This window comes from Phascolarctos cinereus, unplaced genomic scaffold (genome assembly GCF_003287225.1).
Source record: "Phascolarctos cinereus isolate Bilbo 61053 unplaced genomic scaffold, phaCin_HiC Scaffold_4;HRSCAF=312, whole genome shotgun sequence".
NCBI lineage: Eukaryota > Metazoa > Chordata > Mammalia > Diprotodontia > Phascolarctidae > Phascolarctos > Phascolarctos cinereus.
Genome location: NW_027555847.1, coordinates 695,364,769 through 695,386,223, shown reverse-complemented (window position 1 = coordinate 695,386,223; position 21,455 = coordinate 695,364,769). Strand labels below are relative to the sequence as shown.

General features: G+C 41.8%; 1 protein-coding gene across 1 annotated transcript in view; it reads left to right on the top strand.

Annotated features, from left to right (window-relative positions):
• The window catches only part of DNAH10 (dynein axonemal heavy chain 10), a 163,573-nt gene that overhangs the window by 33,234 nt on the left and 108,884 nt on the right, over positions 1 to 21,455 (top strand). Inside the window, 12 exon segments of the mRNA XM_020970246.2 lie at positions 1,041 to 1,198; positions 2,376 to 2,606; positions 2,939 to 3,129; positions 5,902 to 6,100; positions 8,112 to 8,306; positions 11,319 to 11,489; positions 12,920 to 13,096; positions 13,227 to 13,394; positions 13,739 to 13,911; positions 14,768 to 14,919; positions 18,639 to 18,803; positions 20,833 to 21,040. Of these exon segments, the coding sequence (XP_020825905.1) occupies positions 1,041 to 1,198; positions 2,376 to 2,606; positions 2,939 to 3,129; positions 5,902 to 6,100; positions 8,112 to 8,306; positions 11,319 to 11,489; positions 12,920 to 13,096; positions 13,227 to 13,394; positions 13,739 to 13,911; positions 14,768 to 14,919; positions 18,639 to 18,803; positions 20,833 to 21,040 (2,188 nt within the window).

The window sequence follows — 21,455 nt, the reverse complement described above, 5'->3', positions numbered from 1 at the left end:
TGTGATATCACGTCATAAACGTAAGAAACATTACAAAGGGATCCATGACAGTTTTTTGAAGTTGAGAATCCCTGGTCTAGGGGTAAGCATGAATTTGTATACAATTTAAAGTATATACATCACATATGTTACATATGTAAATCTTATCTATACATATATAATGTTACATTAGATTATACATCATAAGATTCCACATACACATGCCCCTTAGAGCAGGGATTCTTAACCTCTTTTGTGTCATGATCACCTCTGGCAGCCTGGTAGACTCCCTTTCAGAATAAAAAAAATTTTTTTTTAAGTGAGGCAATTGGGGTTAAGTGACTTGCCCAGAGTCTCACAGCTAGGAAGTATTATATGTCTGAGGCTGGATTTGAATTCAGGTCCTCTTGACTCCAGGGCTGGTGCTCTATCCACTTTGCCACTTAGCTGCCCCCAGAATAAAATTTTTAAATGCGTAAAGTAAAATATGTTAGTATTATAAAAGAAACCAATTATATTGAAACACAATTATCAAAATATCTTTAAAAAAATAAAAGGACCCCAGGTTAAGCACCTGGGAGAAACTTGGTCAAGGTCAAGAAGCAGCACATCATGCTCCCTGTGACATTTTTTCCATCACCTTCTTAAGTCTAGAGCGATAGTCAACAAAACAGTACACCAAGCCCTGATTTATATTTTCTGACGTTTAAATGCTCACACTGAAAATTTAGCAATTGGCTTCGGAGCCCTTTCTAGCTGGCTTCAGCGTACAGAAGAAGGTTTCTCGATTTAGAGCAGGAAAGAACGCGAGGGTCTATCTAGTGTAACCCCTTCATTTTACTGATGGGGAAACTGAGGCACTGAGAATTAAGTGACTTTCCCAGGGTCACATAGCTAACAAATATCTAAGGTGGGGCAGGTGGGGCAGGGGGAGATTGGGAACCCAGGTATTCATGACCCTGAAGCTAACATCTTATCCACCGCTCAATTAACTCTAAGTCAGTTACTGTTCTCTTTTTTCCTAATGCCGTGTTTGGCCCTGATTTCTTTTCCTCCATCAGGAGAGATCAAGTTGGAGATGCCAGTGATCAGTATGGACAGGGAAGTGTGGGAGATCGCTGCTGACCCAGAAGCGGTAGACAGCTTGGAGCAATGTGTGATCAACTGGCTAAGTCAGATCTCCTCCGCCATAGAGGGACAGTTGAAAAAGACGCCTCAGGTAACGTGCTGAACGTTTTCTGAGAAGCCTCGTTAGTGTCCAAAGTGGGACCTGAACCAGGTCCTCATTCCCCTCTTTCACATTGCCTCTTGAACTCAAGATTAAATCTGCCTTTGTTGCTATTATGGGAATGAGAAAGGTAGCTGGTGGTGGATAGAGACCCGAGTTCAAATCCTGCCTCAGGCCCTTTCTAACTATGACCCTGGGCAAGTCACTTAACCTTTGCCTCAGTTTCCTCCTCTGTAAAATAGAAATAACGACTATACCTCCCAGGGTGGTGGTTGTTGTGAGGGTGAGATGAGATAATGCTTGTTAAATACATAGCACAAAGCCTGGCACATCGTGGGTGCTAGATACATGCTTATTTTCTTCCCTGAGAGAGCGGATCCCTCCAGCCATCCGAATGCCGTCCTTTGATATTTTCTGTCTGGCATTCGCACTTTGGGGATGTAGCCATCATGATAACTCTGGATGGTGGGATTCTTCTTTTGTTTGCTCATTCTTTCAGTCCACTTCCTGACTTCAGCCTTGATGTTAGGGCTGGACTCTGTTGCACTTCTGGGGAGAAGGTCTGGGGGTCGTCCTTTGCTACCTTCTTGTGATATTTTGTGATGTGCTGTTTCAGGATCTCAGGGACAGCTTTTAGTGCTTCCGATTCGGGGCATGGTCTGATTACTTCTCTTCCCCCCATCCGAGGCTGAGCTCTACGAGTTCCTAACCTGGGTTTGGGTCTGGGCAACGGGACTGCTGGGTTCAGCCCCCATCAGCCAGCTGGGGAGCTCTGCAGTTTCAAAGTGGCAGAATTGTGAAGCTCCCCTGTGCCCTGGGGGCAGACCGAGGAAGGGAAGGGTTTGGCCGCAGGCCCTTGGGGTGTCCGGGAGAGAGGAGGAGGGTCAGAAGTAAGCAGCAGTGGCGTGGTTCAGACTCCAGGAGCAGAGTGGGGTCTCAGGTCCAGCTCCTGCTCCAGACTGAAGCCTGCAAAGGAATAACCAGGCAGAAACCCCAGACAGGAGGCTCCTCCTTTTCAGCCTTTACCGATTTATTTCTGCGGTCATTTTTAGGAATTTGTTCCTGAGAACTTACCCTTGCCACACCCTCCCCAGAACTTCTCCTTCCGATGGGCCGAAGGGGGTTGGTTTGGTTTTACCTTTGCCTTCACCTCTGCTCTTGTCCTTAGGGTAAAGGCCCATTGGCGGAAATAGAATTCTGGAGGGAAAGAACAGCGACCTTCAGCGCTCTCCATGAGCAGACCAGGCTGCCCATAGTGAAAAAAGTCATAGAGGTCATCAAAGAGGCCGACTCCATGCTTGTGGCCAATCTGCAGCCTATCTTGAACGAGTTGTACAAGTTTCACGTCGAAGCTTCAGACAACGTTCGGTTCCTTTCCACCGTGGAGCGCCATTTCAAGGTACTTCCTGAAGCTGCTACCAGGACCACCACCGCCAGGGTCAAAGGGCTTTGACGCCACCACTGCTGCTGCTATTAATTTTAATGTGAAGTACATTTATTAAGTGTCTAAGATGGGCAAAGACTCACGTTAGGTATTGAGGAGGATTCAAAGATGAGTAAGGCACGGAATCATTGATGACCTTCTGTGAGTACACCTTTTGTTACTGAGAAAGAACAATGAAGCTTGACCATTCACTGTCCCATTTGAACTTTTAAAATTCTAAAATGGAAAGATTTAGTGCGTAGAATCCCACACATGCTTTAATCTTTCGTAAATGTTTATCTGTGCAGAATTTAACCCATGGAGTTGGATTTAGCATTATTCTGGAAACGCTTCCTTCCATGATGAGTGCGCTGAGGATGGTGTGGATTATCTCCAGGCACTATAATAAAGACGAGCGGATGATCCCCCTCATGGAGCGGATCGCCTGGGAGATCGCGGAGCGGGTGTGCCGAGTTGTGAACTTAAGGACTTTGTTCAAGTAAGCACTTACCGAAGTGGTCACCTGAGGGCACCGGATGTCACCGACCACGCCCTTTTGTTTGCCTTCAAAGCGATGGAAAGGATGGAATTGTGGTGCAAGCTGAGTTTTAAAAATTCGATTTCGGAAGTCAGCAGGAGAGAAGACCCAATGTCCCAGCCTCTCTCTTTTGAAGTATTTGGATCTCTCTTTTTTGATCTCTCTTTGAATGCTGCTTTCCACCATTTTTACTTACTTTTTAAGATAAAAATTTAAAAAATCCAGTTGTAATTAATTTGACCAGAGCAGACATCTTCCAGTGTAGAAATTCCTTTCTCTGGTGCAGGTTATTAACTCCCGGTGCAGGGAGAGATTAAGTGACTTCTCTAAGGTCACACAGCTAGTATGAGTCAGAGGACTTGAACCCAGATCTTCCTGGGTACAAAGGTGGTCCTCTGTTCCCTCTGCTGCCTCTCTAAATTCTAGAGTCTATTGACTTTTTTTAGGGTGTGGGCTGGGGTTTGGACGTGTGATTCCATCTATGGAAGGAGCTCTTTACTCAGAGAACTCTTTCTACCGTCACTGGGTATGAGCTATTGTTCTGCAACTTACATATAGTTTTAGGGAGTTCCCTGGGACCCCAAGGGTCACACAACCAACCGTGTAGCCAAAGTGGGACTTTCAGCCCCAGCCTTCTTGAGTTGGAGGCTGGCCGACTACCCACTATGTTATTTTGCCTCCTTAATAAATACTATAATCATATCATTTCTGGCACTTTGATAACACTCACTGTCTAAGTCAATAAAAATGCCTCGTGACTAAGAATTAAAATGCAGTAGGATTTCTGTGAGTGAGACTTTTAAGTATACTCGTGATCAATTGAGCCTTGGCTTCATTAAGCCTAACTTTAATGAGCTTCCACAAGAATTTATGAAGCCCTTTCTATGGCCGAAGCACTGTGGTAGGTTCTGGAAATGCAGAGAAAAGCAAGTCCCCACCATGCTGAGGACAGGCAGAGGGCAGCCTCGTATATGAAGGAGCAAACCATGATGCTGTGTGTTCCCACCACTCGGTGGTAGGTTCTGTGCAGCTGCTGAGTCAAGTACAGGAGGGCTCCTGGGATTGAAGCATTAGGATTGGCAGTTTCCCATTAGTTTATGGGTGTCCCAGCAAGGGGCCCCTTGACCTCACTCAAGCTCCATTCTTATCCTCAAAATGGAGGTTAATGCTGTCTGCCGACGATTCTGAGCCAAGGATGCACCCTGTTAAAAATGAGGTTAGAAGAGATTAAAGACAAATGAATGCTTAATTAGCAATTAGGGCTTTCTCTATACTATCATCCGAATAATGGAAAGATCACTAAAAAGGGAAAGCTTGCTTAAGAAGGTGGGCAGCTGACTAGGATTTTGCAATAGGAAAAATACTTCAACATTTCTTTTTTGTGTGTGTGACTGTTTCTAGAATGTGTGCCCCATGTATAGCAAAGAGTATCCCAGAATAGCATTTTTGCAAAAATATTCTTGTTGGTTTAAAAAACAGTGTGTCTAAGACTATTCATTTTGCCCAGGTAGAAACAAGAATGTGACATTTGTCTCTTCATTTCAACATCTCCTTCCCTCTAATTGATGCCATCTGCATGTTGGCTTCTTGGTGCTTTATCTCAGGTGTTACCTGGGGCCCAAGGCCCCCTAAAATCTCTGGACTCAAATGGATTGGGTCTAATCTTGGGGGTTCAGACCAAAAGGGGTCAGTTTCCTTCTTTGGCTAATTGCCTCCACCTGGAACTACTTCAGGAAATCTTCCAACATAGATATAGCGTGTGTCTAAGTTCTCCAAATGTTGATAAATAGGATCCCAACCTCCTGTACAAATACTCAAGGTACCTAAGGCATATCAGGTACAGGACATACTTTATTGTACCCCACAGAAAAGGCAAGAGGTGCAAAAGATTCACAGGAGCTATGAAGAGATGCAGAAACACATAAATCATTCAAATAACACATCAGCTCCCCCCAGAAGTGAAATGAAATTGGGTTGCCAGTAACGTAACACCCTGACATTCAGATAAAGTCTTTCTCTTCCATCTGAATAAATATGTGGTCTCTTGCAGACTCATTGGGCCGTCCAATGGTTCAGAATCCTCCCAGAATGTTAGCACGCTTTCCAGGCTGCTGAAGAAGTGGGTCTGCTTTCCAGGAGCTTATACTGTCTGAGCTATTCATTGGCTTTGCTCTCCAAAGAGGGCTGTATGCTGAAACTAGATGGATTACTCATTTTTTTTTTCCTCTAGGGAGCAAACCTCGTCAGGAGATCCTGTCCTCTCTAGAATGGACTCAAACTTTCCACTTTGGGATTCTCCTTGACTGCCAGGGTCACACAGCTAGTGAGTGTCTGAGGCTGGATTTGAACTCAGGTCCTCCTGACTCCAGGCCCAGTGTTCTATCCACTGAGCCATCTAGCTGCCCCAGCTTTAAGGTTTACAAAGCACTTTTCTTTCAATAACCCTGTGAGCTAGGGGTGAGCTAGGATATGAGTATTATTATCCTTATTTTACAGATGAGGAAAATGAGTCCCATAGAAGTTAAGTGACTTGCTCACTGTCAAATAATTAGTAACTGTCAGAAGCAAGGTTTGAATCCAGGACTCAGTTTCTTCTTCTATACAAAGAAGGCTTGGACTAGTTGTCCTCTGAGATCCCTCTCTGCCGTATTGCTCTGAATGGAATAACTACATCTTATCTCGAGTCATTGGAAAATATTGTCTTAATAATAACCTGATTTTTTTAATTAATAGAGAGAGTCGAGCATCCGCACAGACCAAGGTGGCCGAGGCTAAGAGCACTCTTTTGTTGTGGAAGAAATCTTATTTTGATGTCCGAGCCAAAATCGAAGCGTCCGGAAGAGAGCCACGCTGGGAATTTGATAGGAAACGTTTATTTGAAAGAACAGATTACATGGCTACAATCTGTCAGGATCTGTATGATGTCTTACAGGTAGAGAGGCCTGGGTTTAATTTCCTTAATGTGTGTATATATGGGGTTAAAGAATGACTGATCAAGTTCTTTTTAAGACTACTTTCACATTTTCCAAAGGAAACTATTGTATTAGTTGGTGCCTTTCATTTCTTACATGACAGTTATTTTTGGATGTGCATAACAACCCTTCCCTTTTTATATCAAAGAAAAAATGTTTAGAAAAACCAGTTATGTTACCTGATAGCGCATGCACCATTCTGTACCCGTGGTCCTCCCTGTGCATCTTAAGAGGAGGAAGGTCCGTTTCATTATTTCTTCTCTGGGGCCAAGATTAATCATCACTGTTACTCAGAGTTCAGTGTCCTTCTGGTGCTCTTTTTTGCACATGGGATTCTAGTCATTGTCTGTATCACACTCATAATATCATAGCTTTTGTGGAAATGACCTCCGAGGCCATCTTATCCAGCCCCCTCCTTTCACAGGTGAGGAGGTTTGAGGCCAGGCTAGTTCAGTGACTTGATCACCCAGCTAGTAAACGTCAGAGGTGGGATTTGAATCCAGTTACTGGTTCTGCAAAGAGTAGTTTACTTTTTATGATGCTCTTGGAATAATTAGGTCTTAGGGCCTTTCCAGTTAGATGTCAGGAGTCAGAAATAGGTTGTTATGGGACATCTTTATGATGTGGCTTTGAATGTAAGAGCATGGACAACGTCCTTACATTTTCCATAGTCAATATTTACCTAATTTCTGGTAACTTTCTTCCCTTTTCAAAAATGTCATACGGGTATGGATGGATTCCATCCTAGTCAAAGATGATAATCCAGAAGAGATTGTGAAATCCAAGCTGACTCAATCCCTGAGATCAGAAGGAACATTGTGTAAATACTTAGCATGGCCCTAATGGTCCCTGACTGTCCTCTTTACCTCTAGATTTAGAGCGAGGATGGGCCGAGTACATGACAAGATACTCTATGTAAATTCCCTCTCCCTGTGTGACCCTGGGCAAGTCACTTAACCCCATTGCCTAGCCAAAAAAACCCCCCAAAAAACCAAAAACCCAAACCCCAAAAAATTCCCTCTCCTATGAGAATCCCTTTCGATTCCCTCAGCTGTGGGTGCTTTCTTGTTCCTTCCTAAAGTTACCACCTCTCATACTTACTTGTTGACATGTCGCATCCTCCCTGTAGAATATACACTCCTTGAGGGCAGGGATTGCTCTACATTTTAAAAAAAATATTAAAAAAAATTTTTTGGGGGGTTAGGCAGTGGGGTGACTTGCTCAGTGTCACACAGCTAGTAAGTGTTAAGTGTCTGAGGCCAGATTTGAACTCAGGTCCTCATGACTCCAGGGCTGGTGCTCTATCCACAATTGTTCTATATTTTGCTGTTGTGTCCCCAGAGCTTGCCATAGTGCCTTGCGCATGGTAAGTCTTTGATAAACACGTGCTGCATTGGATTGTATTGGATTCTGTCATTGTCAAATTATTTTGTGGTTAGTTCTTTCCAAGATAGCCTTGGAAGAAAAAAGGAGAGAGTTTGTGAGTGTGGAAGATGGGTTTTTTTTTTTTTTAGTGTGGACAGGGAAGTGGACTTGAATTTAAGAAGACCCGGGTTCAGATCCCACCTTAGACACTTACTAGCTATGTGAACCTTTGTGTGCCTCAGTTTCCCCCTCTGTTAAATGAGCAGTTTGGATCTGATAGCCATTAGGATCCTTTCCAGCTCTGCGTCTGGCATCCTATGAACCCACTCCAACCTCTTACAATTGGACTTTTGAAAAGGTCAGTACAGAATACTTGAGAAACAGGTTGGTCTACAAACCGTTCCTAATTAGAGATGAGGTGTATTAGGTTGAGGTAGCAGGATAGAATGCTGGACATGGGGTCAAGAAGACCTGAGTTCAAATCTTGCCTGAGATACTGATCCTGGGCAAATCACTTAAACCCAGGGCACATAATCTAGAGATGGCATATTTGTGAAACAGCAGGATGACTAAAATGTGACTTTCTCATGCCGTTGGATTTAACAGGTTATTGAGGAATTTTACAACATATTTGGTCCAGAACTGAAAGCTGTGACCGGGGATCCGAAGCGTATTGATGACGTCCTGTGTAGGGTTGATGGGCTCGTCAGTCCCATGGAAGTGCTAACCTTTGACCCCTTTAGCATCAAGTGTTCCCAGTTCTGGAAGTACGTTATGGAAGATTTCAAGATTGAAGTCCTGGTAAGTAGCCAATCTAAGCATTTTCTTTTACTAAAATATATTTTGGTTTAAAAAAAAAGACCTATTGTCATGTTCAGTTTAAAATTTGATTTCACATGAACGGAAATGCCCTTATAGCTAGAATATAGTAGTAGTGGTGGTGGTGGGTTTAAATCTGGGCTTTTCACTTTATGATTGCTGTAAGAGAAAGTATTCATAGCAAGGTGACATAGTGGATAGCACAAAGGAATTCTTACTGTTATCCTTCCTGTTGCGTGAGACAAAGATACAGTCACAATGTAGCACTTGGCTCTTCTAGGGGTGCAATTAAAAAGCAGAAATGATTTTTTTAATGAACAAAAATAGATTATCTCTGCCTCACATTCTTTGCCCCTTATAAAAAGAGAAAAAGAAAAGGAAAGGAAAAAGCCTTATTAAAAAAAAAAACCATGGAGAGCCAAACAAAACAAATTCCCCAGTGACTATGTCCAAAGAAATGATTCTCAATCCTCATCCTGAGTTCCCCACCTCTTTGTTAATAGATGGGTAACATGTTTCATCATGAGTCCTCTGGAAACTATGGCTGCTCATTGTGTTGATCAGACTTCTTAAGGCTTTCAAAGTTGTTTGTTTGAACAATACTGTTGTTATTGTAGAAATTGTTCCCCTGGTTTTGCTCACTTCACTCTGCATCAGTACATGCAAATCTCACTTATGGCACTTAGGGTGTTCTGTTACATTCTTATACCATAATTTGTTCAGCCATTCCCCAATTGATAGGCACCCCGTTAGTTTCCTGTCTTTTCCACTACAAAATGAGCTTTCAATATTTTTGTACATGTGGATCTGTTTCTTCTTTTTTTGGTCTCTGTAGGTGTATCTGCCTAGCAGTGCTATTGTAGGGTCAAAGAATATACAGGATTTATACCGAGTTTGGTTACTTTGGCATTCAAAGCCTTTCAGAACCTAGACCCCTCCCCGACTCTTCCAGTCTTCTTACACCTTACCCCTCTACCATGTACTCCTCCATTCGGTGACACTGGCCTTCTTGTTGTTCTCTAAAAAGACACTCCAGCTCTTGGCTCCAGGCATTTTCTCTGGCTCTCCCCCATACCTGCAATGCTGTCCCTCCTCGAGTCTGCTTCCTGGCTTCCTCCAAATCCCAGCTAAAATCCCACCTTTTTCTAATCCTTCTTAATCCTAATGCCTTCCCTCTGTTGATTTTTTCCTGTCTATCTGTTTGTGTATTTTCTCCCCCTTTAGACTGTAAGCTCTTCAGTGGCAAGGATGGTCTTCAGCCCTTCTTTGTGTCCCTAGCACAGTGCCTGGGCACATAGCTGGTGCTTAATAAATGCTTACTGACGTACTCAATAATAGTTCCAAATTGCTTTCCTATGGCTTTTGCACAGGTCCGCCACAAGCATGAATGTGTAAGTTTTCCCTGCGACAGTCAACTCTAGTCCATCTTCCACTTAGCTGTCAAAGCACAGGTATGACCATGTCACCCCGACTCCCACTACTTAATAAACTCCAGTGACTCCCTGTCACCTTCAGGGGCAGAAATAAAATCCTCTATTGGGCATTTTCAGAGCCCTTCACGACTTAGCCCCACCTCCTTACTTTTTCAGTCTTCTTACACCTCATACTCTCCTCTTCTGCCAGAAGCCTGTCTTAATCTCTCTGGTTTCCTGCCTACCTTCCTTCTATTGATTATTTCCAATTTATCCTGTCTATAGTTTGTACATAATTGCTTACATATTTGTCTCCCTGACTAGACTTGAGAAACCTGAGTCTCTCCAATTAGATGCTCCCTTGAGAATAGAGACTATTTTGCCTTTTGTTTTTGTACCCCCAGTGCTTAGCACAGTGCCTGGCACATATTGACTGCCTTAGCAAGTGTTTATTGATTGATTTATGTTTCTCTAATTGGACCTTTTTTCATATAGTTATTGATAGCTTGGATTTCTTCTTTAGAAAACTGCATGTTCATGTCCTTTGACCTCTTATCAATTGGCAAATGGCTCTTATTCCTACAGGGTTGATTCAGTTCTTGATATATTGAAGACCTTTATCAGAGAAATTTGTTGTAAAGATTTTTTCCCCCCTAGTTCCCAAAACAGAGAAGTTCAGAGTTGGGGAAGGGTTTTGGGGGAAAGAAAGCAAGTTCAGTTTTGGAACTGTTCAGTTTGAGATGCCTTCAGGACATCCAGGTGTCAATGTCCAGTAGACCTTTGGTGTTTCAGGACTAGAGCCCCTGGGTGCAGAATGCTGTGGACGTGTGGGGTCTGTGCTTTGTACTTAACACCATCAGCATTAGCATCCTTAAGGGAATGGTCAAACACAGGGAGTGTGTTAAGCCAGGCCCAGGATTATGTAGTAGAAGCGTGTTTGATTTTGCCTTCTTCAGTCTCAGCTTCCACTTCCCATTAGCCATGAGATTTTTAGTATTTCAGAAGATCTGTGACTGCATCATGGTATGATGAAAAGAGCGCATGAAATCCTGGCTCTACTGCTTCCTGGCTGTTGGACCTTGGAGATGTCTTGCTCTGGCTCTCTGTTTCCTCATCCATAAAATAAGGGGTTGACACTGGGTGCTCTCTGTGGACCAGACCACTCTGTAAATCCTATGAGCCCATGACCGCTGCATGCCTTAGCAGAGAAGGCGTCTTCATGAGTTTCTGTGGCCCCCAAGAACCATGTCCTGGTGTCTGGTCTTGTGGTGACGAGCCTCTTATCTAAATAACAAAGCTGTTCCCTAGATAACAGACACATTGTCCATCACTGGGTCTCTGCTTCAGATCCTTCCATCTTGGCAGACCTACCCACCTACCAGAACTTGAGTTTGGTTGGATGGTAGAGTCTTCAAGAAGTTGACATGGTCCGGGTGCCATGATGAGGACCCAGAGCGGCATCTTGGTGAAAGCAGCCCCGAGAAGCCTCCTGTCAGCTCCAGCATTCTTCTCTAGTCTCCCCTGTTCTTGCCCCCTAAGTTCTGCACAGGCAGATGACTTATCTGCCTTGTCTTTTTGGCAGGTTATTGAGAAAGAAGCAAAGAACTTTATTGACGAGTCCTTCAAGACTCTTCGCTCCGCAGAAGCTGCTTTTGACATGCTCTTAAAGTTCAAGCACATTCGCTCCCGGGAGGCTATAAATAAGCAGATGATGATGAAATTCAATGATATTTTGGCACAATACTGTAAAGAGGTAATTTTAAGCAGCGTGTGAGCTGGTAGGCTGTGCCCCCCTAGCATCGCAAGTGGTTAAAAGTGTACAGAGGGCAAAAGGAGGCTGGGCAAATAGCTTAGAGTTGTTTTTTATGATGGGAGATCCAAATCCAGGGAACCTATGGACTTTCCCTCGATGTCATTTAGTAATTCAAGTTACATAGTCAAAACAACATGGATTTGTTAATATAGGCAAGGAATTCTGCAGTTGTGTCCTGGATGCCCGCTATGATCTGAGCCATAGTAGAGGGGTGCTTGGCCCTAAAAGGAAGATGTAATGGGGTCCTTTGACAACTGGGACCTTTTCAGCCAAAGTTTTCTGAGTCTGGATCTAAATCCTGGCTCTGCCTCTTAATTACTTGTGTGACCTGGAGCAGACCACATTCCCCCCGGGCCTCAGTTTACTCATCTGTAAAATGAGGGGGTTAGAATAGATAACCTTTAAGGTCCCTTCTAATCTAGTCCCCTAGTCCTACCTATCTATGATCCTGTGATTCCATAAGCAAAGGTTAGGGAGAGGATAGTAAAAGAGTCCTCAGTTTCTCCTAAGCCAGCGGGATGACTCTCGGCCAGACCAATCTTGGTCATCAGTTTATCCCTTTGGCCACGATAGAGGTGGTTGGTATCAAGGAGCTTTCAGTCTTGCTTAGAAAAAAAGATTAATTAATATATTTCAGGGGTGTACCTGTTGGGATGCAAACCCAGGGTCTCAGATTGGTGTTTCCCAAGGGATTGCCAGTGCTGGGACATTTCTTGATGGCTTGAGTGCCAGTGTTAATGGAACCATGTTGGCACTGAAGCCATCCAAAAATATCCAAGTCCTAGCAATCCATAGGAAAATGTCAGTCCAAGAGTCTGGGGCCTTATCCCAATGGATATGTGTTCTACACATACCCGTTGACATGAAATAAATAAAGAATCATTCTATTGTAGTCCAGCATATAGCGTTCTAAAGAATTGAATTTTGCCTTAATTATCTGGATAATTGTAAAACATGCTCCTTTTTGACCATGGAGACTTGGCCATTGGTAGCGACAGGAATAGAGTTAGTTAGGACTGTTGCCTTGGCTCTTAGGGCACACTACCGAAAAAAAAAACTATTACAAGCCTTTGTATAGTACATGTCCGAGTGAAGACCATCTATGCACATGCATGGGGCAGTATAGGGTTTAGTTATCATACAAATAGGAACACTGAGGAGATGGAACAGAACAAAAAGCCCCGATTAGCAGAGAAGAAGCTATTAGAAAAAAATAAAAGGCTACCTTAAATATTTCTTTAAACATCCACTTTTTTAATCTGTAATTTGCTTCAAGTTTACAGATAATAGAGAAAGGGTCTTTGATATATTATACACAGGACCATTGGTGTTTTTCAGTCACCAAATACTTTTTGTCTTTGTCTTTGCAGGTTGACATAATTAATCGCTTATTTGTTCTGAATCTTGAAAACCCACCCTTATACAAGAATCATCCGCCGCTGGCTGGTGCAATATATTGGGAGCGATCTCTCTTCTTCCGGATTAAGCACACCATCCTTCGGTTTCAGGAAGTGGAGGAGATGTTGGACAGTGAGCGAGGACGGGAAGTAGGTGGCTTTTACATCTGTTTCTGTATTTTACAGTTTTATTCCAGATAAAATGTCGTTTCCATTTCCAATGCAATCCCAGTACCGACACAATTCTGTCCCGCTAACTACAGCTGAAATCCTTTAATAGGTAAAACAAAAATATCTGGAAGTGGGTAGGAGGATGAAGGATTATGAAGATAGGAAATACGAGCAGTGGAGAGACTGGACGGAGCAGAGTTTACCGTCCCTTCTGAAAAAGAGCCTGCTGGCTAAAGCCCGGATGACGGCATACACAGCGTCAGATTACGGAGGACTGGTAGGAGTCTCCTTTCTATTGTTCACGTGCCATGAGTATTGGGTTTTTATTGGCTTCTTTTAATGAAACTGATGTGTATTTTAAAAACTAAAGAGTGAAGCCAAGAAATGAGGAAGTCAGAGTAAGGAGAAGAGACTGAGGCAAGGGAGGGAGGTCATATGTGACACCATGGAAGACGTATCCCCCTCAGCCTTTGAAATTTTAAAATGTGCCAAGTTTTTAGCATGTCAGATGTTGAAGTCAGCGTACGTTTGTCCTTGTCAAATTTGGTTTTAACATTATATACGTGTCTTACTGTTTTTTTTTGATTCTATTCATTCACTTGTGAATTGTCTCTTCCATAGTCAAATTTGGTCAATGATGATGAAGCTACCACAGACAAGGGGATTTACTTTGTTATCAATTTTTCTCCTGCTCTTAAAGAGATTATTAATGAAACAAAATATATGGAACAGCTGGGGTTTATTGTGCCTGAATTAGCAAGGAATATCGCACTTCAGGAAGACAAGTTTCTTAGGTAAGAATATTCTTTGGGGAAGAAACCTTGGTAATGTTTAAAACATACAACGGGGAGGCTTTGTTTTTTCCACAGGGGGATTTTTTTTTCACTTAACAATGCTACCCTTGTCTAGCTGACTTTTTTTTTTTATTAATTTATTTTGATTTATCAGCAATCATTTCCATAAATCTAGCTGACTTGTTAGCCAAGTTGAAGAATGTACGCCATCTGCAGCTTCAATTAATTTTCATAGGTTCTGCTTTTGTGCCTGGCACAAGAACAGCAGTAAATACAGAAGACTATGGTGAACTGTTCTTGCTTTAGATAAACTTAGGATCATATTGGGGAAATGATGACTTTGTAACAAATAAAATTATTAAAGCATACGTCAAGGTAGTGTATGAGTAAGGGCTAAAATCTAGGGTGGATGGAGGAGGGGTAGTGTAGCGTGGTGGGAAGAACGCTAGATTTCGGGTCACCGGACTTGGTTCTGAAGCCTGTTTCTGTTACTAATTACCTGTCATGTTGGGCAAATCACAAGTGTCTCTAGACCTTGATGTCATCTTCTGTAATATGAGGGCATTGGAACAGATGGCCACTGATGTTATGAAGCAGCTGATTGTGTGAAAAGGGGTCATAGTGTGAAAAGGTAGTATTCTGGACTAGAGCTGTCAGAGAAGACTGCGTGAAGGACAGGATTTTCCTTCAGTTCCCAAATCACTTGAGGAAATCAGCATGGGACCATTATTGAGAGGATGGAAGAAGGAGTGAACATTTTTCCTGAGGTTAAATATGTAGCCAGCTAACAGACTTTTTGGGAACCCATCCATGACATGAACTTCAATTACAACCTCCAATGTCTGTCACTTCCTAGGTATACAGAAGGAATAAGGCATATGTTGGATCATTATTATACACTTTTGGGAACATTAAATGAGGCAGAGTCGACTCTTCTTGAAGAACAATCCCAGGAATTAGGGAGAGTGTTCAAGGCTGGATATAAGAGATTGAACTGGAATTCACTAGGTAATGTCATTCATGTACTTATTTACTTTTAGGTGGAATTTTATAATAGCTAATTGCCTGTGATATTTTAATATAATTAGGTTTTTTTTTTTTGCAAGGCAATATAACTGCTATTGTTCAAGAATTTTTGAATGTTTTTTTTTTTTGCTTTTTTGGTGAGGCAATCAGGGTTAAGTGACTTGCCCAGGGTCACACAGCTAGTGTCAAGTGTCTGGTCTGACACTGTATTTGAACTCAGGTCCTCCCGACTCCTGGGCTGGTACTCTATCCTAGCTGTCCCTTGAATGTTAATAAAATAGGTTCCATTGAACATAGAATTATAAATAAAGCTTGATTTATGATGTTTTGGTTTTTAGAGCCCACAAAGCAGATTCAGGGGCCTTATTGGAAATGAGATGATCTTTGTTCCCCCATTTTCCTCAACATTTAGCAGGAAATGCTGTCTAAATGGGTGACTTTTTTTGTAAGTCAATGGTCACACCACAAAAAAAAAAAGACATGCAGAACGTATTTATTTGAAACCAGATTTGTTGGGATTTGATTCTAGGGTGCACTCACCAGGCTCTTATTCTCATGGCAAGATAAACAAACATGGCAACCGAAATGAACTTCTGGGCACTGCCAGCTGAAGGGGTGGTGGCTTTGAGGTCTGCTGTTGTTTCTACCAGTGTAAGTGCTAACAGATGGGATGTAGGTCCTTGAAGAAAGCAGGAATCCAGAGTCTGAAGGTCCTGGCACTTCCTTATGAAGGAAAAAGAATTAGCCTTTTATATGGACAATGACATAGTAATTTTTCCCAGTGTTGAACCTTTACCTGAAGAATCCTCATTATACCACACCTCATAGGAGGTCATCTCACCTTTCCTTCAAGACATTCTCATTTGCCCTTTGGCCGCATCAGCAGAAAGGATCCTCCACAAAGGCATCCTGGCTATAGGTTCATCAGTATTTTATTTATTTGTTTATTCTATGGGTTTATCAGTCTTTTATCCATTCATTCATTCATTCATTCATTCATCTATTTATCTATTCATTCATTCACTTATCTATCTGTTTATTCTATGGGTTCATCAGTCTTTTATCCATTCATTCATTCATTCATTCATCTATTTATCTATTCATTCATCACTTATCTATCTGTTTATTCTATGGGTTCATCAGTCTTTTATCCATTCATTCATTCATTCATTCATTCATTCATTCTATTCATCTATTCATTCATTCATTCATTTACCTATCTATCTATTCTATGGGTTCATCAGTCTTTTATTTATTCATTCATTCATTCATCTATTCATTCACTCATTTATGCATTTATCTATCTATCTATCTATCTATCTATCTATCTATCTATCTATCTATCTATCTATCTATCTATCTATCTATCTATCTATCTATCTAATCTATTTGTTTATTTTTTGGCCAGGCAATGGGGTAAGTGACTTGTAGGGTCACACAGCTAGTAAGTGTTATGTGTCTGAGGCCAACTTTGAATTCAGGTCCTCCTGATTCCAGGGCCGGTGCTTTATCTACTGCGCCACCTCGCTGCCCCGGGTTCATCAGTCTTGTGGAGGCTAATGTCCTCTGAACATTTAGAAACGTAAAGTCATGATGAACAAAAGATCTTTGGGGCAGTGTGACAGAAACAGAGGACAGTGGATGCTTCTGCATTCTAATACAAATGGTTTGCTAACCAAAATTGTACTGAGAATGGCACATGCAGAGTAAAACGTGCGAGAGTTCATTGTCACAATACTTTTCAGGGGACCCATTTGTTTAATTCCAACTACTACAGGTAGTATCACTTGTCAGTCACTAGTAGTTCAGAATAATGAATCTCAGTTTTTCTCACTTGATGCTTTCCATCCTCTCCACCCCCACTGCCATCCCCAACGTGACTGTCTTAAAGGGACAAAGGATAAGACAGCTATGAACTTCCTTTAATTCAATTTGATTTTCAGTTCCAAATTCTCTCCCTCCCACTTCCCCTTCCCCACCCATTAAGAAAGCAAGAAAAGCAAAATCTATTACATTTTTTTTATAGACAAGCAGAATGAGTTCTTGCATTAGCCTTGTACAAAAAAAAATATGCTTCCAATTGTGCTCTGAGTACATCAGCTCTTTATGATGGGTAGCATGTTTCATCATAAATCCTTTGGAACTGTGGTTGGTTTCATTCTGTTCAGAATTCTCAAATCTTTTAAAGTTGTTTGTCTTTACAATATTGTTATTATTGTATAATTTTTGTCTTCTGGTTCTACTCACTTCACTTTGCATCAGTTCATACAATTCTTCATAAGGTTTTCTAAAAACCACCCCTTTCCTCATTTCTTATGGCATTCCATGATGTACATGTACTATAACTTGTGTAGCCATTCTCCAAATGGATACCCCTCATTTTCCAATTCTCTGCCACCATGAAAAGAGCTGCTGTAATTATTTTTGTGCCTATGGGTCCTTTCCATTTTTTTTAAAAATCTCTTTGGAGTATAGACCTAGTAGTGGCATTGTTAGGTCAAAGCTTTTTGGGCATAGCTCCAAATTGCTTTCCAGAATGGATAGACTGGTTCACAACTCCACTAACAGTGCATTCATATACCTGTTTCCCCCACCAGCATTTCTAATTTTCTTTTTTGGTCAACTTTGCCAATCTGAGGGATGTGAAGTGGCACCTCAGAGTTGTTTTAATATGTATTTATTATTAATTTATATTTATATTTATATACCAATTTATGTTTATATTTATTATATAGACCATTTATATATTTATATATATTCAGACCATTTTATGTGGTTATTGATAGCTTAGATTTCTTCCTCTGAAATTTGCCTATTTATATCCTTTGACTTTCAGTTGGGGAATGGCTCTCATTCTTATAAATTTCACTCGGTTCCCTCTATATTCTACTAATGAGATATTTATCAGAGGAACACTACCACTCTCACCCCATCCCAATTTTCCACTTATGTAATAATTTTAGCCACTTTGGGTTTGTTTGTGCAAAATTAAAAAATATATGTATAATCAAAATTGTCCATTTTACCTCCTGTGAACCTTTCTAACTCTTGCTGCTTAGGAACTCTTTCCCATCCACAGATCTGACAGGTGATTTCTTCCATGCTCCACTAATTTGCCTATGATATCACCCTTTATGTCTAAATCATATAGCCATTTGGAGCTTTTCTTGGTATATATGTGACGTGAGATATTGGTCTATAACTCAGTTACGGTTTTAATACAAATAGAAAAATATAGGGAAAATGTAATACAGGCAGGAAGAAAGGTCTAAAATATCTACTTATTCATCCAAATCCTGCTTCAGACACTTATTACGTATCTCACCTTGGGCTTGTCACTAAACCTCTCTGGCCTTGGTTTCCTCATCGGTAAAATGAGGGAGTTGGAATTGATGGCTTCTGAAGTATTTTCTAGCCCTCTACCTGTGATACTATGACTTTGACCTTATCCTCATTTTCCAAGAGTGTTAAACAGCACCATGCTTATCTTTGCTCCCCTACAGACCTTCTATATAACAGCTTTTACTCTCAGGTCTTCATGCACTAATGGTTTTGTTAATGGGTGGGAGATCATTTTGTCTGAACTTAATAATCCTCTGTCTTTCTCCATTAAGGAATAGTAATCATGAATTGGGTTATATTTGGTGAGAAGTGTGTGAAATGAGAGGAGAAAAAGTAATGCCTTTCTTTACAAAACATAGGTATTGCTGACTACCTTGGTCGGTGTAAGGAAGCCATGGGGAAATTTCAGTCTCTTGTACACCAGATTCATAAAAATTCTGATGACATCACATCCATGCTTGGATTAATAGAAACAGCAAATCTCTTTAAATTCCCAGCTCCTAAAAATGATAAAGAACTTCCTGGTAAGTTTGATATTTTATTTCTCTATTTTCTGAAGGAAAAAACCATCTCTTGCTACAACTATGCCCTTTTAACCCAAAAAACCATCCCAGATATTCAATAATTTACTTGAGTAATTTCTGTTTGTGTCAAAAATGCCATTGTGAACAAGATATTTTAAAACATTTCCTAAATTTGAGAAAACCCACCCTCAAAGCTTTTCATAAAGAATTTTATCCTATTCTTGTAGAGAAGATGTTGAGGTATAGATTGGACCAAGGGTGCCTTAAGGCTGCAGGTTCCGCCCCGGGGTGGACAATGATCCAGTCAGACAGAGTCAGAACTGGTTGGATGACTAAGCAGAAAGAGGAGCTCAACGTCAACATGGCAAGAGGTCTCCAGTGGAGCGTTGAACCCCAGGAATCTGACCTTGGCTGACAGACCAGAGCACTGGGCTGAACTGCACAAGATGAACTTCATTAGGGATAAATATAAAGTCTTACACATGGGGATGCAAATTAACTTCCCACTTACTAAAAATAGGGGAGGCGTGGATCGGTGGCAGATGTTCTGAAAAAGATGTGGGGGTTCTGCAGACTCAATATGAGCCAGCTGTGTGATGTGGGATCCAAAAAGGGTGCATGAAGAGAGGCATAGCTTCCAGGAACACGGGGGTGATAGCCCCCCAAATCTCATCTAGAGTTTGGATTCACTTTTGGACATGATTTAAGAAAGACATTTATAAGTTGGAGAGTGTCCAGAAGAGGGCATCCAGGAGGGTGGAGGACCTTGACTCTGTGTTATGTGAGTGTCAGTTGAAGGAACTAGATAGATGCTCAATAGATAGCATCCATTAAGTGCTTGCTATGTGTCTGACACTGTGTTAAGTGCTAGGGATGTGTCCTAGAAGACAAGACAGTCCCTACCCTCAAGGAGCTTACGTTCTAGTGGGAGAAGACAATGCACATAGGAGGACATGAGGAGGAGTCGGAGTCCGCAGAGTGAGTCCAGAAATGAGTGAGGGTAAAGCATAGCTGGAACCTTTTCTGAAATGGTCCCAAGGAAGGAGAGCAGATCTCAGGGTGGAAGGGAAAATAGTAGGTGAGGAAGAGGAAGAGAAGTCCAGAGAATGAGTCCAGTGTGAGATGGCAGGGTTAGCCAGAAGAGCAGATGGAAGGGAGCCAAGCTAGCTGTCTTCAAGTGTTTGAAAGGCTGTTGTATGAGGGAGGGATGACGTTAATTAGAGTGCTTCCCTTTGGCTTGTTGTGTGTCCCTCATTCTCCAAGAGGGCCATGATGTCAGGGAGGTGATGCTGTAACTTGTGAATGAATTGGGTTACAGTGAGGGAGGGCTGTGCAAGGTCACGAGCCTCACTTTCTCCCCTGGAGCCATCTGGGTCCAGTGGCAGGATATAGACCAGGATGACTGGAGATGGCCCCGCTTCTTTCTGGCACCAGAAGGCAGACCTCGGAGCAGCGGTGCCAGGAATGCGTGAATGAAGATTAGAGGGACGATGAAAGTACGCTAGCTGGGAGTCATAGGTTTGCAGAGATTCAAGCTACCCAGGAGCAATCAGATAGGAAATGGAGTCTGGGGTAAAAAACTGGCAACGAGGTCTCAGATTAGACTCTCAGAGAGCTCTCCTACAGAGAAAACAGTTTAAGCTGGGTTTTTTTTGTTTTGTTTTTCATTTGTTTTTGCTTTTTGGTGAGGCAATCAGGGTTAAATGACTTGCCCAGGATCACACACCAGCAAGTGTCAAGTGTCTGAGGCCGGAATTTAAGTTGCTTTTCAGAGAAAAAGATGATGTTTTCTCCCATGGCTCACAAAAGTATTGCTTTCACACAAATTATTTTGGGATGGTAAAGATGTGAGGTTGTTTTATGGAATTGCTTCACTGAATGGAAAAGTGTTTTATTTTTAAATGATCACAGTATTTTATTTAAAAAATGATCAATGAATGTAATAAATTTTATAACTAAAATAAACTAAGTGGACATTAAGGTTTTCCCTTATTAATATATAACCAGTAAACTTGTGACTCTTTTGCAGGTGTGAAGGAATTCTTTGAATGTATCGAACATGAAAGAGCCAAAGACGTAGAACACATGGTCAGAAAATACCTTGCTATAGGACCCCTGCTCACCAAAGTAGAAGGCCTAGTGATCCACACAAACACAGGCAAAGCCCCCAAACTGGCTCCTTACTATTTGTATTGGGAAAATAAAATTTATGAAGCCTTGACAAGATTAGTCCTAAAGTAAGTTAATCTTCTAAAAACCTCAGTCTGGCTTGTTTATTTTATTTGCAAACCATCGCTTGAGCCCCCCTTGCACTGTGGTTGTGATTTCCTGGAGCTTGACACGCTTGTCAGAACTGTCTTCCTACATTGAAATTGTAGGACCAGACACCCCTGCACATCCCAAGAATGAACCCAGCCCGTAAACACGAGCCCCAAGTTCATGGTAACTTCACACCTCCCCCGAGCAGTAGACTTTCATGGCCATGCTTGATGAACTCAGGTCTTTGTTTGACTTAGCCACACTTACTTTGCTTAGTGGTACCACTTGCAAGTCATGGCGTCATCTTCCTGGTGTCATGGTCCTCTTCGAGAACAAAGGACAAACCACACACACACACACACACACACACACACACACACACACACGCTCTGT